Source organism: Corticium candelabrum, chromosome 1 (assembly GCF_963422355.1).
Source record: "Corticium candelabrum chromosome 1, ooCorCand1.1, whole genome shotgun sequence".
NCBI classification, from domain to species: Eukaryota; Metazoa; Porifera; class Homoscleromorpha; order Homosclerophorida; family Plakinidae; genus Corticium; species Corticium candelabrum.
Window position 1 is genome coordinate 12885134 of NC_085085.1, and position 16841 is coordinate 12901974.

The 16841-nt window shown below is 42.9% G+C and overlaps 2 protein-coding genes across 2 annotated transcripts; one reads left to right on the forward strand and one right to left on the reverse strand.

The window, feature by feature from the left end:
* Window positions 1-1080: 1080 nt before the first annotated feature.
* Window positions 1081-9659, forward strand: LOC134176140 (uncharacterized). The gene is made up of 15 exons (XM_062642820.1): window positions 1081-1241; window positions 1309-1477; window positions 4266-4610; window positions 4711-4863; window positions 5117-5208; window positions 5279-5386; window positions 5473-5575; window positions 5664-5843; window positions 5896-6072; window positions 6142-6277; window positions 7015-7188; window positions 7260-7356; window positions 7423-7520; window positions 9351-9451; window positions 9537-9659. Exons 1-15 carry the CDS (start codon window positions 1081-1083, stop codon window positions 9615-9617), a joined length of 2175 nt encoding a protein of 724 aa, XP_062498804.1. The 3' UTR covers window positions 9618-9659.
* A 75-nt stretch (window positions 9660-9734) lies between these two features.
* On the reverse strand, window positions 9735-16613 carry LOC134185475 (E3 ubiquitin-protein ligase rififylin-like). Its single transcript, XM_062653271.1, has 4 exons — window positions 16360-16613; window positions 16162-16296; window positions 11639-12383; window positions 9735-9940 (listed from the first exon to the last, which is right to left on the reverse strand). The coding sequence occupies exons 1-4, from the start codon at window positions 16552-16554 to the stop codon at window positions 9735-9737; spliced, it is 1281 nt and encodes a 426-aa protein (XP_062509255.1). The 5' UTR covers window positions 16555-16613.
* Between the last annotated feature and the right edge of the window lie 228 nt (window positions 16614-16841).

Sequence of the window (16841 nt, forward strand, 5' to 3'; positions counted from 1 at the left end):
TCCTGCTTCTGACGCAAGCGTCTCGAGTTCTTACGCAATTGTGACACGTGTTTATTTCGTTTTGGCATCGTTTTACGTGATAAACAGATTTTATGTAAATATTATAGCAATTACCATGTTGATATAGCCTCAAAAGACGCCCTTTAGGTAAGTAGGCTGCATGCTGAATACAAAATACAATTTACTGCTGATTTTATCTAGTCTAAATTTTTAGAAACGAATGCATACAGTGTCCCGTTTTCAGTCAGCGTGGTCGACCGCACTCAACAAACTAGGCGACCTCCCGTCGGATTCCTTGAGCGGTAGATTAGTTAGAGATCGTAGAGATTAATTAGAGTCGCGAGAGTGGCAATCTGGTAGAAGCTTGAATTCATGTGGCTGGGACACACTAAAGTAATCCCAACAGGTAAGTGGCTGCATGTGACGCATTTCTAGCTGCCACGTACTCCGATAGAAACTATGCCTAGTGTGTATTAGACAGTTAGGAACATGTTGTAGTACAGTCATTACTAGAAGATAGGAATGTCAATGGAGGGCACGTCTGCTCTCAGACACTGATTTCCATCTAGTCATTTACAATCTAGTCATTTGCACCTATCTAATGGTCTAAAGTAGGTCATCATCTTGTCGCAAAACGACCATGGCATGATGACTCTGAATCCAATGTAAGCGAGACTGTCTAATTAATTAAACATGCTGCATGCAGATTGCCTTTAACTCTATTGGCTTTTACCGGTCTACAATTTGAATACGGCGCGCGCGCGCGTGTGTGCGTGCGTGCGTGTGTGTGTGTGTGTGTGTGTGTGTGTAACACACACACACACACACACACACACACACACACACACACACACACACACACACACACACACACACACACACACACACAAACTGATTTGGTCACGTGACCTGAGTGTGCGCGATGTGGTCACGTGATCTAGACTGACCGTGTGACCTGCAATTGATTTCTAGATAGAATTTGCAGAGAAAATTCCGATACTGTTTGTTTGTTCAGTGGATCTTCAAGGCAAAAACCAATGCATTAATTCAATTAGTTGGTCACGTGCACATGCATACACTATGGCTTCACTCATGTACTGGTTTTTGGCTTCCGCTGTTTTGCTGTCTACCTTCGCTAGCGGTCAGATCCCCGGTGCAGAGAATGTTACAACAGTGCACTTCGTGTCTTCTTGCCATCTGGATATCGGTTTCGCAGATTCGGCCGCAAATATCGTCAACAGGTCGTCGTCTCTGCACACGCAAACACACTGCGATCACCATTAACATTCCTGCGGCTTCTATTCTCAGGTACTTCGATCATTACTTTACAGAGAGCATCAACGTGTCCGCCACGCTCCGTCAGATGGGAGGAGAGGAGCGTCTCGTGTTTCTAACCCATCCCTATCTCATATCTCTCTATACTGACTGTCCACCAGGCATGGGAATACACTGCCCGTCTAAAGACAACGTGTCTGTTGTAAGACAATCCCTTTCTATTCGTTTATTTCCAATGTTAATAATTAATTAATTAAAGCATTTTTGCAAAGATTGTTTATAATATGTACGTATTACCCCCCGCAGGTCATTATTAGGTGTCCGGGAGGGGCTTGCAAATTTGCTGGGGGTCATACCTTTTGAAATTTAGTGATTTGCAGGGGTCACTAAGCATTTGGGTCACCTTCTGTTGGGGGTCATAATTTGTCAGGAATGTTTATCTGTATATACACTATAGAATTGTATGCAAGAACAATATTTCTAGAGGCTGGGCTTTGCATACTTGCATTTCTGAAAGCGGCAATTCCTGTTTTACTTGTTTTGTCAGCGGGTTGAATGGAAAGGACCAACTTTAGAGATCATACCTAGGCCACAGGTGAGCTCTGAAACAGACTACTTAATTGTACCTATCTATATGATAATATATACTGCATGTATATGCACATATATAGGGTCATCTAAATTAAGCTAACAGATCAACAGACAGGGGGTCAGAAGTGTTTGGCAGGCATATTTCGCTGGGGTCACATTAAACTATGCAGACCTCCGCAAATTTTGCCAGGTCCCCTGGACAATGTCCCTTAGAGTACAACATTATCATTATTTGTGGTATCAGACATTGCAATATTATTTAATTAGATAATAACTTTAATCATAAATTCAGGGCCATAGGCATCAGTTTGGAAGTGGTCCTGTTGAAAATCTGTGAGCAAGCTAAGTACACGCACAAAAGCGCATGCGCAAAGATAAGTCTTTTCTCGTGTTTGCTTTCTTCAAAATGTCAGTACATATGTGTGAGATGATTCCGCTTTGCCTGACTATTTCTGCTCCTCAAACCCAACTTTGATAGACTATTTAGGTTATTACGTTAGAACTTGCAAAACTCTAGAGCCAGAAACCATGCAGGATGAACATGCAGGTATGCATGCGAGCTAGCATCAAGCTTGTGTGTGTTCTGATCTGCGGGTCTGCAGGCACTTGATACGAGGCTGTCTACAGTGATTAAATAAAACTTATTTAATCAGCTATACCCTATTTTGGAAGTCCTTGGGAATGGTCCATTGGTGAAAGTACAAATATTGAAAAGTGGTCCGGTTGAAACGGGACCAACCGGACTGGTGGCTACGTCCCTGTTGATAAAATTGGATTGTAGCATTTATTTTATTAGTAATTAGTAGTTTCATACATACTTATTATATGGACGTGGTTGGGTACGCAATATGAGCCAGTTACAGCTCTTGTACAGGTCAGGTGGAGGTAGAATGTTACCGATAATCCACCCACTGTCATAGCAACAGAAGATACCCTGGGTATAATTTACAGTAAATATCAGCCTCTAATACAATACACTAAATGCCATTTAGTCTGTTAGCATCTTTTCCTAATACAAACTTTCACAAGCCATTAGCTACCAAACCTAACACAACACACTTAGGGCAGTCACATAACACCTATTACATATTCTAATTAGGTCAGCAAGGTTACAAGCACAAACAAGTTATTTATTGCTTGTTGCCCATGTAGAATGCAACGCTGCAATTTGAAAAGTGGAAGAGGAGTGCAGGTGTTGCTGCTTCACATGACGTTGAACTGACACAGAACTTAAAAGTGGAGCGACCTAGCGCGCGTTAGAGGGTGTGGCTTAGCGCACGCTAGGGGTGGTTGGCTGGGCGTGTACAGGTGTACTCACAAACAGTTGATGTGAATCATCAAATTAGTGAGTAGTAAGCATGCGCAGTGTACTATCACAGAGGTCGGGGAATATAGTCCAGGTAACGAAAGAGAAGTCGTAGGAGACTTCAAAACAGTCACCAAATTAGTAGAGCTGCAATCCGGTAGATGACCAAATATATTATTTTATTTAATCAGCTCTATCTTTAGACCGGAAGTATGCAGCAATCGTTCGCTCGCTGAAGTCGAGTTTTCGAAAAGTGGGGCGGCCATGGCTGCTGCTGCCACTACGGCTCCGTCAGCCCTGCCTGTCCCATTCAGCAGCATTGCTGGGATTGTTCTCCTTGTCGTCACTAGTGGGTGTTGGCTTCATGCAATCCACGCCCATACAATAAATTACATATTACATGGGTATGTGGTGTTTATGGCATATCGACACCTCAGCCTCATGGCTTATCGCCTCGATAATTGAACCTCGCCTCCACCACAGTTATCTCGTTGATAATCCCGTGAGGCCTCGGGTCAATAAATGCCATAAACACCAGCTACTCATGTAATAACTAATACATAAAGCCAGGCCAACTAAATTTTTGATGTATTCTCTTGTAGTAGAGACACGGAGTATGGTGGTCATAGAAATTTAAAAAATATTAGCCAGGATATGTAGTTGTAGGATGTACAGTATATACAGTATTACTACCAAGTCATTTACAGCAAGCATAATATCATTGCGCATGCGCACATCAATTTTTATTTTTATTTTGGTCGCAAGGTCGAAACTGGACTGGTGAATCCGAGCATCAAGAAATTCAATTGCTCTGGACTAAAGGACCATCCACCTGCTACATAAAATTATAAAATAACAACACACAACAGAGTGTTGCATGTGTTGTACTTAACTTAGGTCATTGTAATGTTTGAAAAAATTTATTTTATAATAGAAGAAAAACAAGCGTACTAGCTTGACACACACACACACACACACACACACACACACACACACACACACACACACACACACACACACACACACACACACACACACACACACACACACACACACACACCACACACACACACCGTGTATTGCCTTTTCATAGTTTGAGGATGCTATTCGAAGAGGAGACATCGTATGGCACGCGATGCCCTTCAATTCCCAACTCGAAGTGCTTGACGTGAGTCTTCTCGATTTCAGCATCAAACTTACTCATTCACTCGACAAAAAGTATGGGAAGTTGCCAACAACGACGATGAGTCAACGAGACGTGCCCGGAATGACCAGATCGATCATTCCGACTCTCGTTGCTAATGGCGTTAAGGCGATCACTGTTGGAGTGAACGGCGGTTCAATGCCACCGGCGGTGCCTTCTGTGTTTGTGTGGCACCACTCGCCCACCAATCAGTCGATCCTGGCCATGTGGCATCCGGGTGGATACGGAGGACAGGTAATTGTAAATAATTAATTATTAATTTATTATTTCATTATAAACAAGCTTGTGATGGTGGTGGTTGAAATGTGAATTTGTTTGTGTTTGGTATGTGTAGCATGGTGTGCAACCAGACAGTGTTGTCGTTGTGCCTGGGTTTAGTCATGCTCTCGTGTATGGTTTCCGTGGGGACAATTCAGGTCCGCCTAGTGCGAAAGAGGTCGTGTCCGACTATGCTACTATGAGGAAGTTGTTTCCCAATGTGAAGCAGGTAAAGTTGCACAAAGGTGAACAAACTGTTGAATGGGTTTTACGAATGTAGAATGACTAACCGACCGGTTGTGCAAGTAAATTACGTACATGTGTGTGTGTGTGTGTGTGTGTGTGTGTGTGTGTGTGTGTGTGTGTGTGTGTGGTGTGTGTCAGTGTGTGGTGTGGTGTGTGTGTGTGTGTGTGTGTGTGCGCACGCGCGCGTGCACGCAATGCTGTGGACTCTACATTTCTTTGTCGACTGCTTCCTCTAGATTCTCGTCTCTAATTTTGACGCATTCGTACAAGAACTGGAAACAGTGCAGAACAAGTTACCAGTCGTCACCCAAGAAATCGGAGACACATGGTAAACCAGATGCACACACTTCAACAGCAAATTTCCTAACAAATCAATAACCGACCATTGTTACTGTCAGGATGTATGGTGTACCATCAGACCCGGGCAAGATTGCACAGTATCGTGAGCTCCTGAGAGCACGATCCAACTGTTTGCAGCAAAAGCAATGCTCTTTAACAGACTACAGGTATACCGTATCAGTCTTGCTCATGACGAATTAGCTCACTCGTAAGTTAGTAATCAATTGCCTCGTTCCTGCTTGTTTTCATCAAGATTTTTCAACTTCTCCCGACTTCTTATCAAAGGGGCAGAACATACGTGGGGTAATGACGTCAAGAAATACCTCAACGATTACAAAAACTGGCACAACGATCAGGTGATGCAAGCATTTTGATTGTCGACTAACACACGCGGACGGTGAGCGAAGTCTGCTCGTAATATAAACACAATCGATCTCTCTACAGTTTCATGCTCTGCTGGACAAACCAAATTATGTCGCCATGGTGACGTCATGGCAGGAGCAACGAGATTGGGCAATCAACTATGCAGTCGAAGGATTGAATGACCATCCTCTACGACAAGATATCGTCAATCGATTGGCTGCTATGAAAGGCCGCCAGCCCTCAACGAACGGCTTCACAAAGGTACGATCATTGCCTACTATTGAAGCGTGTTAAACATATAGTCGTCGTGTAGGTTGCTAATTTGTCGAGTGTCTTCAAGTGTGGATCATTCGAAATTGGGTTTTCACCGTCGACTGGCGCTATCTCCCATTTGACAAGGAAGACTACTAATACAACCATCACTGTTGCTACCTCTGACCATCCGTTAGCACAAATCGTCTACGAGACATTCACTGAAGGCGACTTTGAAGTAAAGACGTCGGGGAGACACTTGACATTTTGAGTCACGTTTGATATCGCGATTCTATGTCTTCGATAGAAGTTTTCCGAGGAATACAATGACATCGACCCGAAGAAAAACAGTTGGGTGTTGAAAGACTTCGGTAAACCGGGACTCAACGGCACTCTACGGCAGACAGTGAGTCCAACGATATCGGAGTTCTGGCATTCGAACGGTAGGTCCCACACGTTTATCGACTTCTGTGTGTCTGCATGTCTGCTTGCACGCATCCAGTTTGCCCAAGACCGGCAGAGAAAGTGGGCTATGGCCTACCCAAATATTGAAAATGGGACTTCCACCAACGTGTGTGTGTGTGTGTGTGTGTGTGTGTGTGTGTGTGTGTGTGTGTGTGAGTGTGTGTGTGTGTGTGTGTGTGTGTGTGTGTGTGAGAGAGAGAGAGAGAGAATTTCAGAAAATATCGGTTCAGGTGATTAAATAAATTAGCTATTTTTATGTTCACTGTGGGTGGGCTTGGCCACGCAAGACCTGGCCCACCCAACATCTGGAGTGCTCTGCCGGTCCTGTTGCCTGCTTGCACCTCTGCAGGAGTCGTAAAGAAACTAATCGGTCACATGTGTCACTTGTCTACACATCTCTTGTGTCTGTGACACATCTTTCGTGTCTGTGTATTCGCCTGTATCGTGCATGTACACAATTGAAGGGCCACTGACACACAAAATCGAAAATTATTTTTCCGGACCAAATAAAAATTTAAAATAATTTCAATTGTGTGTCAGTGGCCCTTTAAATTAAGTACAGTAACTTACTTAACTAATGATTAATTAATTAAATTAATTTATTAATTATAATAATTAAATTAATTAACTAATTTATTTCCTACAGACATTTTGCAAGAGTAAACTTTGCATGTTGCCTGTAAACACACACTGCTATGCTTTTTTCTGCCTCTAGCTACAAACTCTTCCTACGAAATCTTCTTGTTGCATCTCATGTTTCCTGACTCCATCGTAAAAGACTATGGCGGTCCAGTCGGCGTGTGGGAGCAGGTGACCGTGCCACTGAACTCATCAGACATCATCACACTAGAACTCTCACTTATCAATAAAACGGCCACTCGTATACCAGGTTTGTACCAGTGTAGAGTAAATGTGTCTAGACTGATAACACGAGGCGTCGTCTGCCGATCAAATGTGCAGAATCGATTTCCGTATACTTCAATCCTCGAGTTGAGGATCCCACGATGATGCGATTGAACAAACTTGGTCAACTGCTCGATCCCGTGGACGTCGTCGTGTACGTAAGACTGACTATTTGTTGCAGTGAGAACAACTTAAGTTACCGAGTGTTTCTGATCTCTAGGAACGGCAGTAGACACTTGCACGGCTTATCACCGACCGGAGGAGTCGAATACGGAAACTTGCAATTCCGATCGCTCGATACGTCAGTCGTCTCTATCGGTAAATTCTCTAATAGCGTAAAACCAGAAATTCGTGCGACCCAAATATTGAGCGAATTTGCCCCAAAATGGTGCTTCAAAAACGCTACATTGTTTTAAATTTGTGTGACATCAAGAGAGCCAAACTAGATCCTTCGGGCGACTGTTAGAACAAAAATTATTGTAAATTGCTAAGAATAAGGAAGTCACCTTCCTTGAGATTTGATTGCCTCAGTCCAACAGTATGAATGTACAAACAGATACGTACCTACAGTAATCAGTTGTGTTATCACATATTTCCATGCTAATTAGAGATCATGTGACTTTAACAACTAAGTGTTGGTGTGGTAATGTAAATGCTTGTGCATGCTTGCTTGTGTGTGTGTGTGTGTGTGTGTGTGTGTGTGTGTGTGTGTGTGTGTGTGCAGCAGCTGTTCTGTAACCTAAGCTAGCATCCAACAGTTTGGCACTTTATGAAATGCTTCTTCATTTGACATTGTTGCCACGATAACGTAGAAATAATTCTAGACGTGATTAGTCTTTGCCCTAAGATGTTGATTGGGCCACTGACAAATCCGATCCGCCTCAGGCTGCATGCATGTATAGCTTGATGAGAAATTAGGACATGTACCTTGCTCGTGCTGATTCAGAGTAATTGCCAACATCACATCGTGTAGTACTGTTGTAAGCAAAGGCTTTCAGCTTGATTGTGCAATTTGCTACCTTGCTTTCAAGTAGAGCAGTGGAATTAGCCAGTGTACATACTGAGGATGGTATCCAAGGTGCTACGCCTGTATGCATAGACGTTTGCTGTCTGTTTAACTTCATTCTGGAATCATAGCGTAGTACACAGGTCTACAGGAAAACGGCAAGCGAGGATGGCATGAATACGTATGTGCATGTCTATGCACAGTGCGAATTCAATTATTGTGCATTGATATTTTGGTCGCACGATTTGCACGATCCAATCATTGCACGAATTTCTGGTTTTACGGTGTACTTATTCAACAATGGTAGTGATTTCATCCTTCACACAGTCTAACAGCATGTGTTTTCAGGTACTAAGCTTGACCACTTGACTATGAAATGATTACTTGAAGTAATTTACTCAACAGTACACTGTTGTCATGCAGCATGGACCGATGCTACCATGTGCCGTGTTTGAAATTTTATGGCAGACGTAGTTGTCGTCTTGGCATCCTCAAAAAATTTTTCAGTTGCCGAGAAGTTTAGGACATATATTTTATTTAGAACACATATTTCATTGGTATCAAATAATTATGATTGTTGTGGCAAGTAAACAAAAATCCCCGGGACTACGGAGACTGTTCTACTCTACAGGATAAAAACAAAATCTATTGGGTCCACCATAAGTTGATCGACTTTAGTCGTCAGGATGGCAGGCAACCTCGCTGGTACATATAATTGGTCGTCGCATAAACTCAGTTAGTCGTCAAATGACAACTTGACGACCACTTTTTTGAACACTGCATGTGGTTGGCATGCCACGAGTGTGACCGTCAGTGACTGCATTTAGTGAGAGTGATTTCTAAACTTCTACACTTGATCTGGATATGAACAGGTTTGTGTCTTCAAAATGGTTAAAGACTATGAGAAGACGTAATTGTATATGCCGAGTCTGTGCCAATGTGTAACCTTTGAATTTTTCAATTGCATGAAAAAGTTGATATTAATGAAGTAGTTGACATGGGCAAGTTCAGTGCAGAGAATCGAACCAAGAATTACATTAACTCAAAATTAGATGTCCTATCTGGTCTTACGTGCACGAAGACACTAGCCGTACTCGAGCATGAAAGGCTAACCCATCTCTACTAATACAGACCATTTCTAGGTGGTACGAATCCATTCCCTGTGCCCGCCGACAAACCCGATTTAACAAAAGGCTTCTCGTTTCTCATCTCAAACAACCTCTGGGGTACGAACTACATAATGGTAAGCACAAATGGTTTTCCAAAAAATCCGTAATGACCACTTCAATATCAGTGTGTGTGTGTGTGTGTGTGTTTTTCCATTGCAGTGGTATCCATTCTTACCAAAAGATGCCAGTCGTATGTATAGGATGGTCATGACCATACCAGACGAGGCGGAGAGCAAGTGATGTCTATTACTGAGTCAATGGATACTGTTGTGTGTATCTTTGTATGTCTATTCTTATTTTAATATGAAACAAACTTATTGTCTCAAAATCTATAAACACGATTGCTTCTATTCACAATTACGATCGAAATACACGTACTACGCGAGATACGAGGCATCGACATATCGGGCACTCGTGGAGTCGCCGTCCACACCTTGTACAACAGACCATGTGCCCGCACTCGAGAAGTACACAGTCTACGGGCTGGTCCATGCATATCTTGCATTCAGTGGGATTACCAGTGCCGGTGGCATGACCACTTGCCTCGGCCTTTCGAAGCTCATCTAGACGACACAAAACAAGGCTCTCACAGAGGGTCTACTCCACATAGTCATGCGTTGCTAAATCAGATTTCTCAACATGATCCTAGTGGTCGCCATACAGACTCATTGTAAGAGCTACCATCAAGTCGTAACACCGGAAATGTCACATACACTACATATACCGTATTTCCTCAAAAGAACACCGCCCTTAAACGCCGCAGGTTCCCTCACTAACTTGAATGAATGCCACAGGGTAGGTAATTGATATTTGATAATCCATACTGCGTACATGCTTGACATGTGACTGAATCATCTGAACCACAAGGCTGAAGAGACGCGACCCAAGAAGCGTTCATACGAGGCTGCCTTCAAACTCATAGTAGTAGTACGCACGGCGCTTCGAGAACAGGAAAGCAGACGAGTCCATAGAGTACGTAGCCGAACGCCGAGTGGCAAAAGAAGACAACTTCAAACACGATGTTGGAAAACGGAAAAAGACGAAGAGAGGAGGGAGAAAGATCAGGGTTGGGACAGACGTGCGTAGTTGCATGTGATACTGTACATGAAAATGACATTGAAAGAACGCCGCCCTTGAGTGAACGCTGAGCGGTCCAGTCTTGCCAAATGAATAAAATTACGCTGCGGCATTCTTTCGAGGAAATACAGTACCATGGCTGTGTCTAATCAAGATGGCTTACAAGTCTACCTAATCTAGTAAAAGACTGACTATCCTGTCGACTAAGGGTTTAGGTGTACTGCCCAAGTATGAATGCTGTTTTACACCACGTTCACATTAGACACTCCAGAACCGTGCTCGGTATAGTAGAAAGTGATCTAGATGACCAAAGTCAGCATCAAAGCCTTTATAAAGTACTAGCCCACCATCCCGTTCTCCTCACGAGCAGATTAGATTAGTTGTTAGTAAATTGATTTATTGTTACACACACGCACGCACGCACGCACGCACGCACGCACACACACACACACACACACACACACACACACACACACACAAACCGACACTAACGGCTATATATGTATCCAGATTGGTTCTGAAGGTGCTAGTGTGAACACGGTATCAGCTGGCTACCAGATACTTATGCACCGGCCATGATAATAATATAGTACCTAAACCCCACCAACTGATGACATGTCAATTACAGTTGCACCGATAAACATATTGGCCGATAATACCGATATCCAAGCAAAGAGCCGATACCAATATCCAATACTGATATCTGACATAATTATATTTTATAGATAATCGTTTACGTTCATGTTCTACGAGCCTTGCAGGGCATGAATCTTGTGTCCTTGGTCAACTCAAAATGCTCCCATATGACAGACTTCTGTTTCTTTGCCGACATGCACATAACTCACGTGACCGTAATGGACTGAGTATGCTTGCACAGCCTATCAGCAAGATTTACCGATTCTGATATAAAACCAATATGCCTATTGGCCGGTAACCGATAACCGATTTGATTATCGGTGCAACTCTACTGTCAATACATACATTCATACATTTATTATATAGTATAACATATAAACAGACATCTGCTCATAGACAGAACTATGCAAAATTAGAGGCAAGTGTGTGTGTGTGTGTGTGTGTGTGTGTGTGTGTGTGTGTGTGTGTGTGTGTGCGTGTGTGCGCCCGCACACATGCACGCACGCCCGCGTAAATACAACAGCACATGCAGACTGAACACGGCTTACCTTTTTCTTTTAGATGAGAAACAACGAGACGACAAACACGCTCGACAAGTTCACTCCTCTCTATGCAACCCTTATAGTCAATAAAATTCCTTGCCAGTATCTCCTTTAATTGTCGAACAGTGAGCTTGTTAACGTCCTCCTCTGTCTTAAGCTCATCAAGTGAAACTCTAGCCTTCGAGCGATTCGCTTGACCCGACAAGTGAGCACCCTGTTGTGACGTCGAAGGCTGACTGCCACTTGTTGCACCACTCTGTCGTGACTGGCTACCAGCATTACCAGTATGCGATGACGTTGGGGCTCCTGCACTCTGCCGTGACTGACTACCAGCATTACCAGTATGCGATGACGTTGGGGCTCCTGGTACCAAAAACGCCCACCGACCATCATATTGTGACTGCGTGTCAACAGACGAATGAGACCGAGACGAAAACGAACCCGAATTCGATTGCCCTTGTGCAGACGATCCATGCGAATGTGTATGATGCGAAGTCCGATGGCCACCCAATCTACGTCGCTGTGAATTGCCCTGACCTGTTCTGCCCACCGAAGGCGAGACTCTAGGCTGAGTATCCGACCGCCGGGAGTTATTCGCAGAAGACGACGGTCGAGCACTGCCCCTCACAAGACCCTGTGTCTGACACGCAGCACATTGAAGAACCAAATCGACAAGATCCCTTTTCTCCGAACATTGCGTAGTCGAAATCTCTTTATCGGTCAGATAACATTTTAGGTCCGGAATCTTGAGCTGCAGAAACGGCAACAAAGCAGTGTCACACCAAACGTGGCATATCACTTACAAACAACTCTATCAACGATCACAAATACATCTACCATATTTCTTTGATTAAACTCCGCAGCTGAAAGTACAGATAAAATGAAAACGCCGCCCTTGAATAAATGCAGAATTTCAATGAATTCCAATATATCTAGCTCAAAGTTTGAAGAAAAAATCATACGACTTCTTTGGAGGCATACGAAAGGCATACATGAGGAATAGTCTCGCATAGCCAGACCCTTTTCCCCCGTCATACTTCCCCGAAAATAGGGTCTGGCACAGTTGCTTTGAAGTCGTTGTGTTGCCGCTTGTACAATAAACGGACAACTACAGACCGATGAGCATGGCACTACTCAGTACTTAGCGGTACTTATTACTCAATACTTAGTGGTTACTTATCTCTTATCTACACTGGTTGGAATTTCCTTCTCTTGGTCTTCTTGCAAATTTGTGTTGTCATGTGAGCGACACAGTCATGTCTCTGCGAATGGTAACTTCTATGTGTACTTACACAGCACTCAGGTGTTGACAACAGTGACAGCTAGAATCAAACATCTTCACACTGGAACGTCCATTGTTTCTATGGCCACCGACTATGCAGTGGGCACGTTCTGCATGTCTCTGGGTCGACATCTAGCTAGCACGAGACGACAAAACATGAGCGTAGGAACACACACAACAGCTCGGGCAGACAGGGCGACTGATCGACACACTAGTTGCGTCTAGACTGTCATCGACACCCCGAGTGCTGTGTAAGTACATATAGAAGTTACACATTCGCAGAGACATGACTGCGTTGCTCACATGACAACACAATTTGCAAGAAGACGAAGAGAAGGAAATTCCAGCCAGTGTAGATAAAAGATAAGTAACCAATAAGTACTGATCCCATCCGGTCTTTAGTTGTCCGTTTATAGTACAAGCGGCAATATGACGACTTCAAAGCAACCGCACCAGACCCTATTCTCGTGGAAGTATGACGTGAGAAAAGGGTCTGGCTACGCAAGACTACGTGAGGCATACGTTTCGTTAGACTACCGGGACACTGTTTCACTGCATGACGTCTCAAAGCATGAAATGCATACCCGTATGGTGCGTTGTTCTCTTGGAAAAAGTGTCAAACCTACAGCATGTACACATACACACACTCCTAAATCACGGACAGAAAAGCGCTTAACAAATAAACGCCACACTTGAATAAATGATGCCCTCCAATTAATTCCACCCTCGTTTAAACGCCACAGTTAAAATGCTAGTTAAAAAATAAACGCCACGGCGTTTAATTGAAGAAATACGGTAAGCATAAAGAACAAACACACAAACTCAACCCCAAATTTGAAAACTACTCTACGATTTGATAATACAGAGGAGCAAACTGAGATCTCTAACCCTACAATACTAGTCCATTGATCACGATGAAACAAAGTGGCTACCAAGATTTTACTTAGCGATGCAATACGGCATTAACAACACTGTTGATTAGAGAGTATGAAGTGAAGCAAGAGCGAAACAGTGTCTACAAAATTGCAATGCAAAAGTAGACGTTTTAGGTAAGGAAGACTTGATTCGATGATGTTTACATATTTCGTCGTCTGATGCTAGAAATTCTACAATGCAAATACACAGTGCAACGACCTAATAAAATTCGAATCATAAGATTTAAATCTACAGTCTGCAGATCTCGTACATTATAACGTCACAAATAATTTGATAAACATAATCTTTATTAGTTATTGATAAAATAATTTTTGATATTTTATCTACAGATTCTACTTGCCTAGGGTGTCTATAGTGGTCATACAAATGTTTTCGCAGCGAATGCTTTCATTTTGCCTTCTTTTCATCCACCAAGTCTGAACAACTAAGCACATTTTTGCTTTGTGTGTACCTTACCGCTCATAATGTTTTTCAAGTAATAATTTCTTCAAAAAATTTGCCTTAAAAATAATAGGATAACAGAAAAATAATATTTTGGTCTCGAAAATTTTGTCTGTGCTTTTGGTTTCTGCGTGTGAGTATGAAACATGTCAAAAATGGCTGCTAGACTGAAGTGCGCAGCTCAAGATGCCAACTAGAAATGTTTAGATAATCGAATCAGTTTGAAAATAATAAACAAATAATTAAATCTAAAAATTACTATATTGCACATCAAGACATCAAAAAATTAGAATTTATAAAAAATTCTAAATTATTTTTGAAGTCTCGAAAAGAATTAGTCTTGAAGAACATTAGGAGCAGTAGGAAACTTATTGTTTGTATTCTGGGCTTGATTTTACTACTGATTATCTGTGCTTGGTAGTTATGATGACCTAACTTCAACAACCAAACAATCACTTTTGTCAGTGTTTGCATGGACAAGGTGGCTTGCAGTAAAACATGTAAATCGGTAATTCTGGAAGCCTCCAGATACCCACTGCAGACAAAGGATGTTTGTACAGTAAACCGCAGAAACCATTTGAAGCCTTACAACTAAAAGCTAATGTATACTTTTAAGTTTTAGCTCTTCAAATAAAACAGAACGTGATTGAGTCTTCGGAGCACCTGTCGGTGTCCTCAGTTCAGACATATCTAACAGGAATATCATCTAAAGTAGTATTATGGATGAATATTACAGAATGGCTAGACTGCTCCATATTTCATCATTTTTCAATCACAACATTTACTAGCCTTGAACTACCAGACCGGAGAGCGAGCAAAGCGCACGAACTCTAGTCTGGACAGACATTACTAAAATGATTTCAGAAGTACTTATAAAAAAACGATGCTACATGGTAGTCTAACAGCCTAGGGTCGTTTACCTAGTTTCACTAATGAGATGGAAAGATACTATTTTTTGTATTATGCAAACATATCATTCATAAATGCCATGAGATCTCACAAAGAAGAAATGACTGCCATGTTTGCGGTGATATCTTGGTGCACGGCATGAAACGACGACTCTATGATCCTTTGGCAGACCGCTAGCTAGTCTACCCGCTTGACTAGCGAGACTACGGCTCGAACAGTTGTCAGAGGTCATGGTCTAGCGACGCTGCTGTGCATGTCCTGTCACTGCAAGCTTGAAATGATCGAGGAACTGAAGCTGAAACTAAAGCTAAGACGCATCCATGTACCAGAGTCTTTCAGGGATCTGTCCTGCAGTTAGTCACCCAGGAGAATCTCACACGTGCAATCAGCGCTATTTCACTTAGCATAACCAATTACTGCTATACCAATCAATATTTAGAACCGACAGTCCGGTTCTAAGACGCTGATTGGCTTAGAAGGCTATTTCGGAAATCATTTTAGTACACCCATTCTGGTCCAGACTAGAGTTCTCGTGCTCTCTGGTCTGGAAGTTCGAGGCTATTTACCTGCACGTTGAAATCACTAAAGCAGGACAGAGCACAGGCAGGCCCGGATAGAGATGGGGGGTTCAAGGGGTTCCAACCCCCTCTTTTCCAATAGGCATGGTTCAATAATTTCAATAGAAAATTAGAAATGCTACAAATAACTGCTACCAACCCCCTCTTTCAAAAATTCCTGGATCCGGGCCTGACAGTGTAGTATGTAGGTACATAACAGAACACGTGCAACAACAGAACGGTAATATCAGACGTTTGAAATATGGGACTCCATGACATCCGTGCCACTTTTCATACTGTAAAATGCGGGACTGGATATTCAACAATACATTGACATTGACTCATTCAACCTGGATGTTTACTCATCATTGCTCATGCCATTTCATCATCACTCATCAATTTACCGTCATCAGGTCGTCCCTGTTGGGTATCGCAAACGTTCTGCACTTGAAACAGCGTCTGCCCTTCTGTATTCCGGGAGCAGTTACGCTCGTCGCACAAGTCGAACAGAAGAGATGCCCGCAATCGAAACAGCTTATCTAGCAGCCAATCAGAATCACATTCCCAGCTAGGGTTCAAGAGCACGATGGAAAAGAACGCACCTTTCGCTTGAAGAACGTCAATTCAATCGTACACTCGGTACAAAGCCTCGCCGTCATCTTGTTGTCTCTAGGCGAACACGTAATCGTGTTTTCTCGATTTTCTGGAGGGGAATTCGAACGGGAGGAGAAAGGACGGACGTGAATGAGAATCGGTTGCGGCGATGTGGTACCGAGTCGAGCGGCACCTGTTCCCATAGACAGAGAGACGAAGCAGCGAATGATCCGGCGGCTCTCACAACCTACACCAGGGATGCGCGAAGTACGTGGGCGTGGTCTAAAATGACGTCATATCTTCCGAGGTGATGGTATTCTCTACCCTGAGGAAGGGGTTCTATGGGTGTAATAAATATAGAGCGTGCGAATTTCACAATTTACAAAAAATTGGCGTTTAGGCATCCTCTAGATCTGTTACGTAATTAACTAACTAGGCAATTAGCTATTCGTGTAACCAGATAAAGAGCATATCGTGTCATCACGTGGAT

Excerpts from the sequence above, each read along its gene's own strand:
- LOC134176140 (XM_062642820.1), top strand. The coding sequence starts at position 1,081 with ATGGCTTCACTCATGTACTGGTTTTTGGCTTCCGCTGTTTTGCTGTCT. Across the intron at positions 5,576-5,663 it reads AAAACTGGCACAACGATCAG|TTTCATGCTCTGCTGGACAA; the intron begins GTGATGCAAGCA and ends ATCTCTCTACAG. Across the intron at positions 9,452-9,536 it reads GGGGTACGAACTACATAATG|TGGTATCCATTCTTACCAAA; the intron begins GTAAGCACAAAT and ends TTTCCATTGCAG.
- LOC134185475 (XM_062653271.1), bottom strand. The coding sequence starts at position 16,554 with ATGGGAACAGGTGCCGCTCGACTCGGTACCACATCGCCGCAACCGATT. Across the intron at positions 16,297-16,359 it reads TGACGTTCTTCAAGCGAAAG|ATAAGCTGTTTCGATTGCGG; the intron begins GTGCGTTCTTTT and ends ATTGGCTGCTAG. Across the intron at positions 9,941-11,638 it reads TTCTCATCTAAAAGAAAAAG|ATGAGCTTCGAAAGGCCGAG; the intron begins GTAAGCCGTGTT and ends TGTGTCGTCTAG.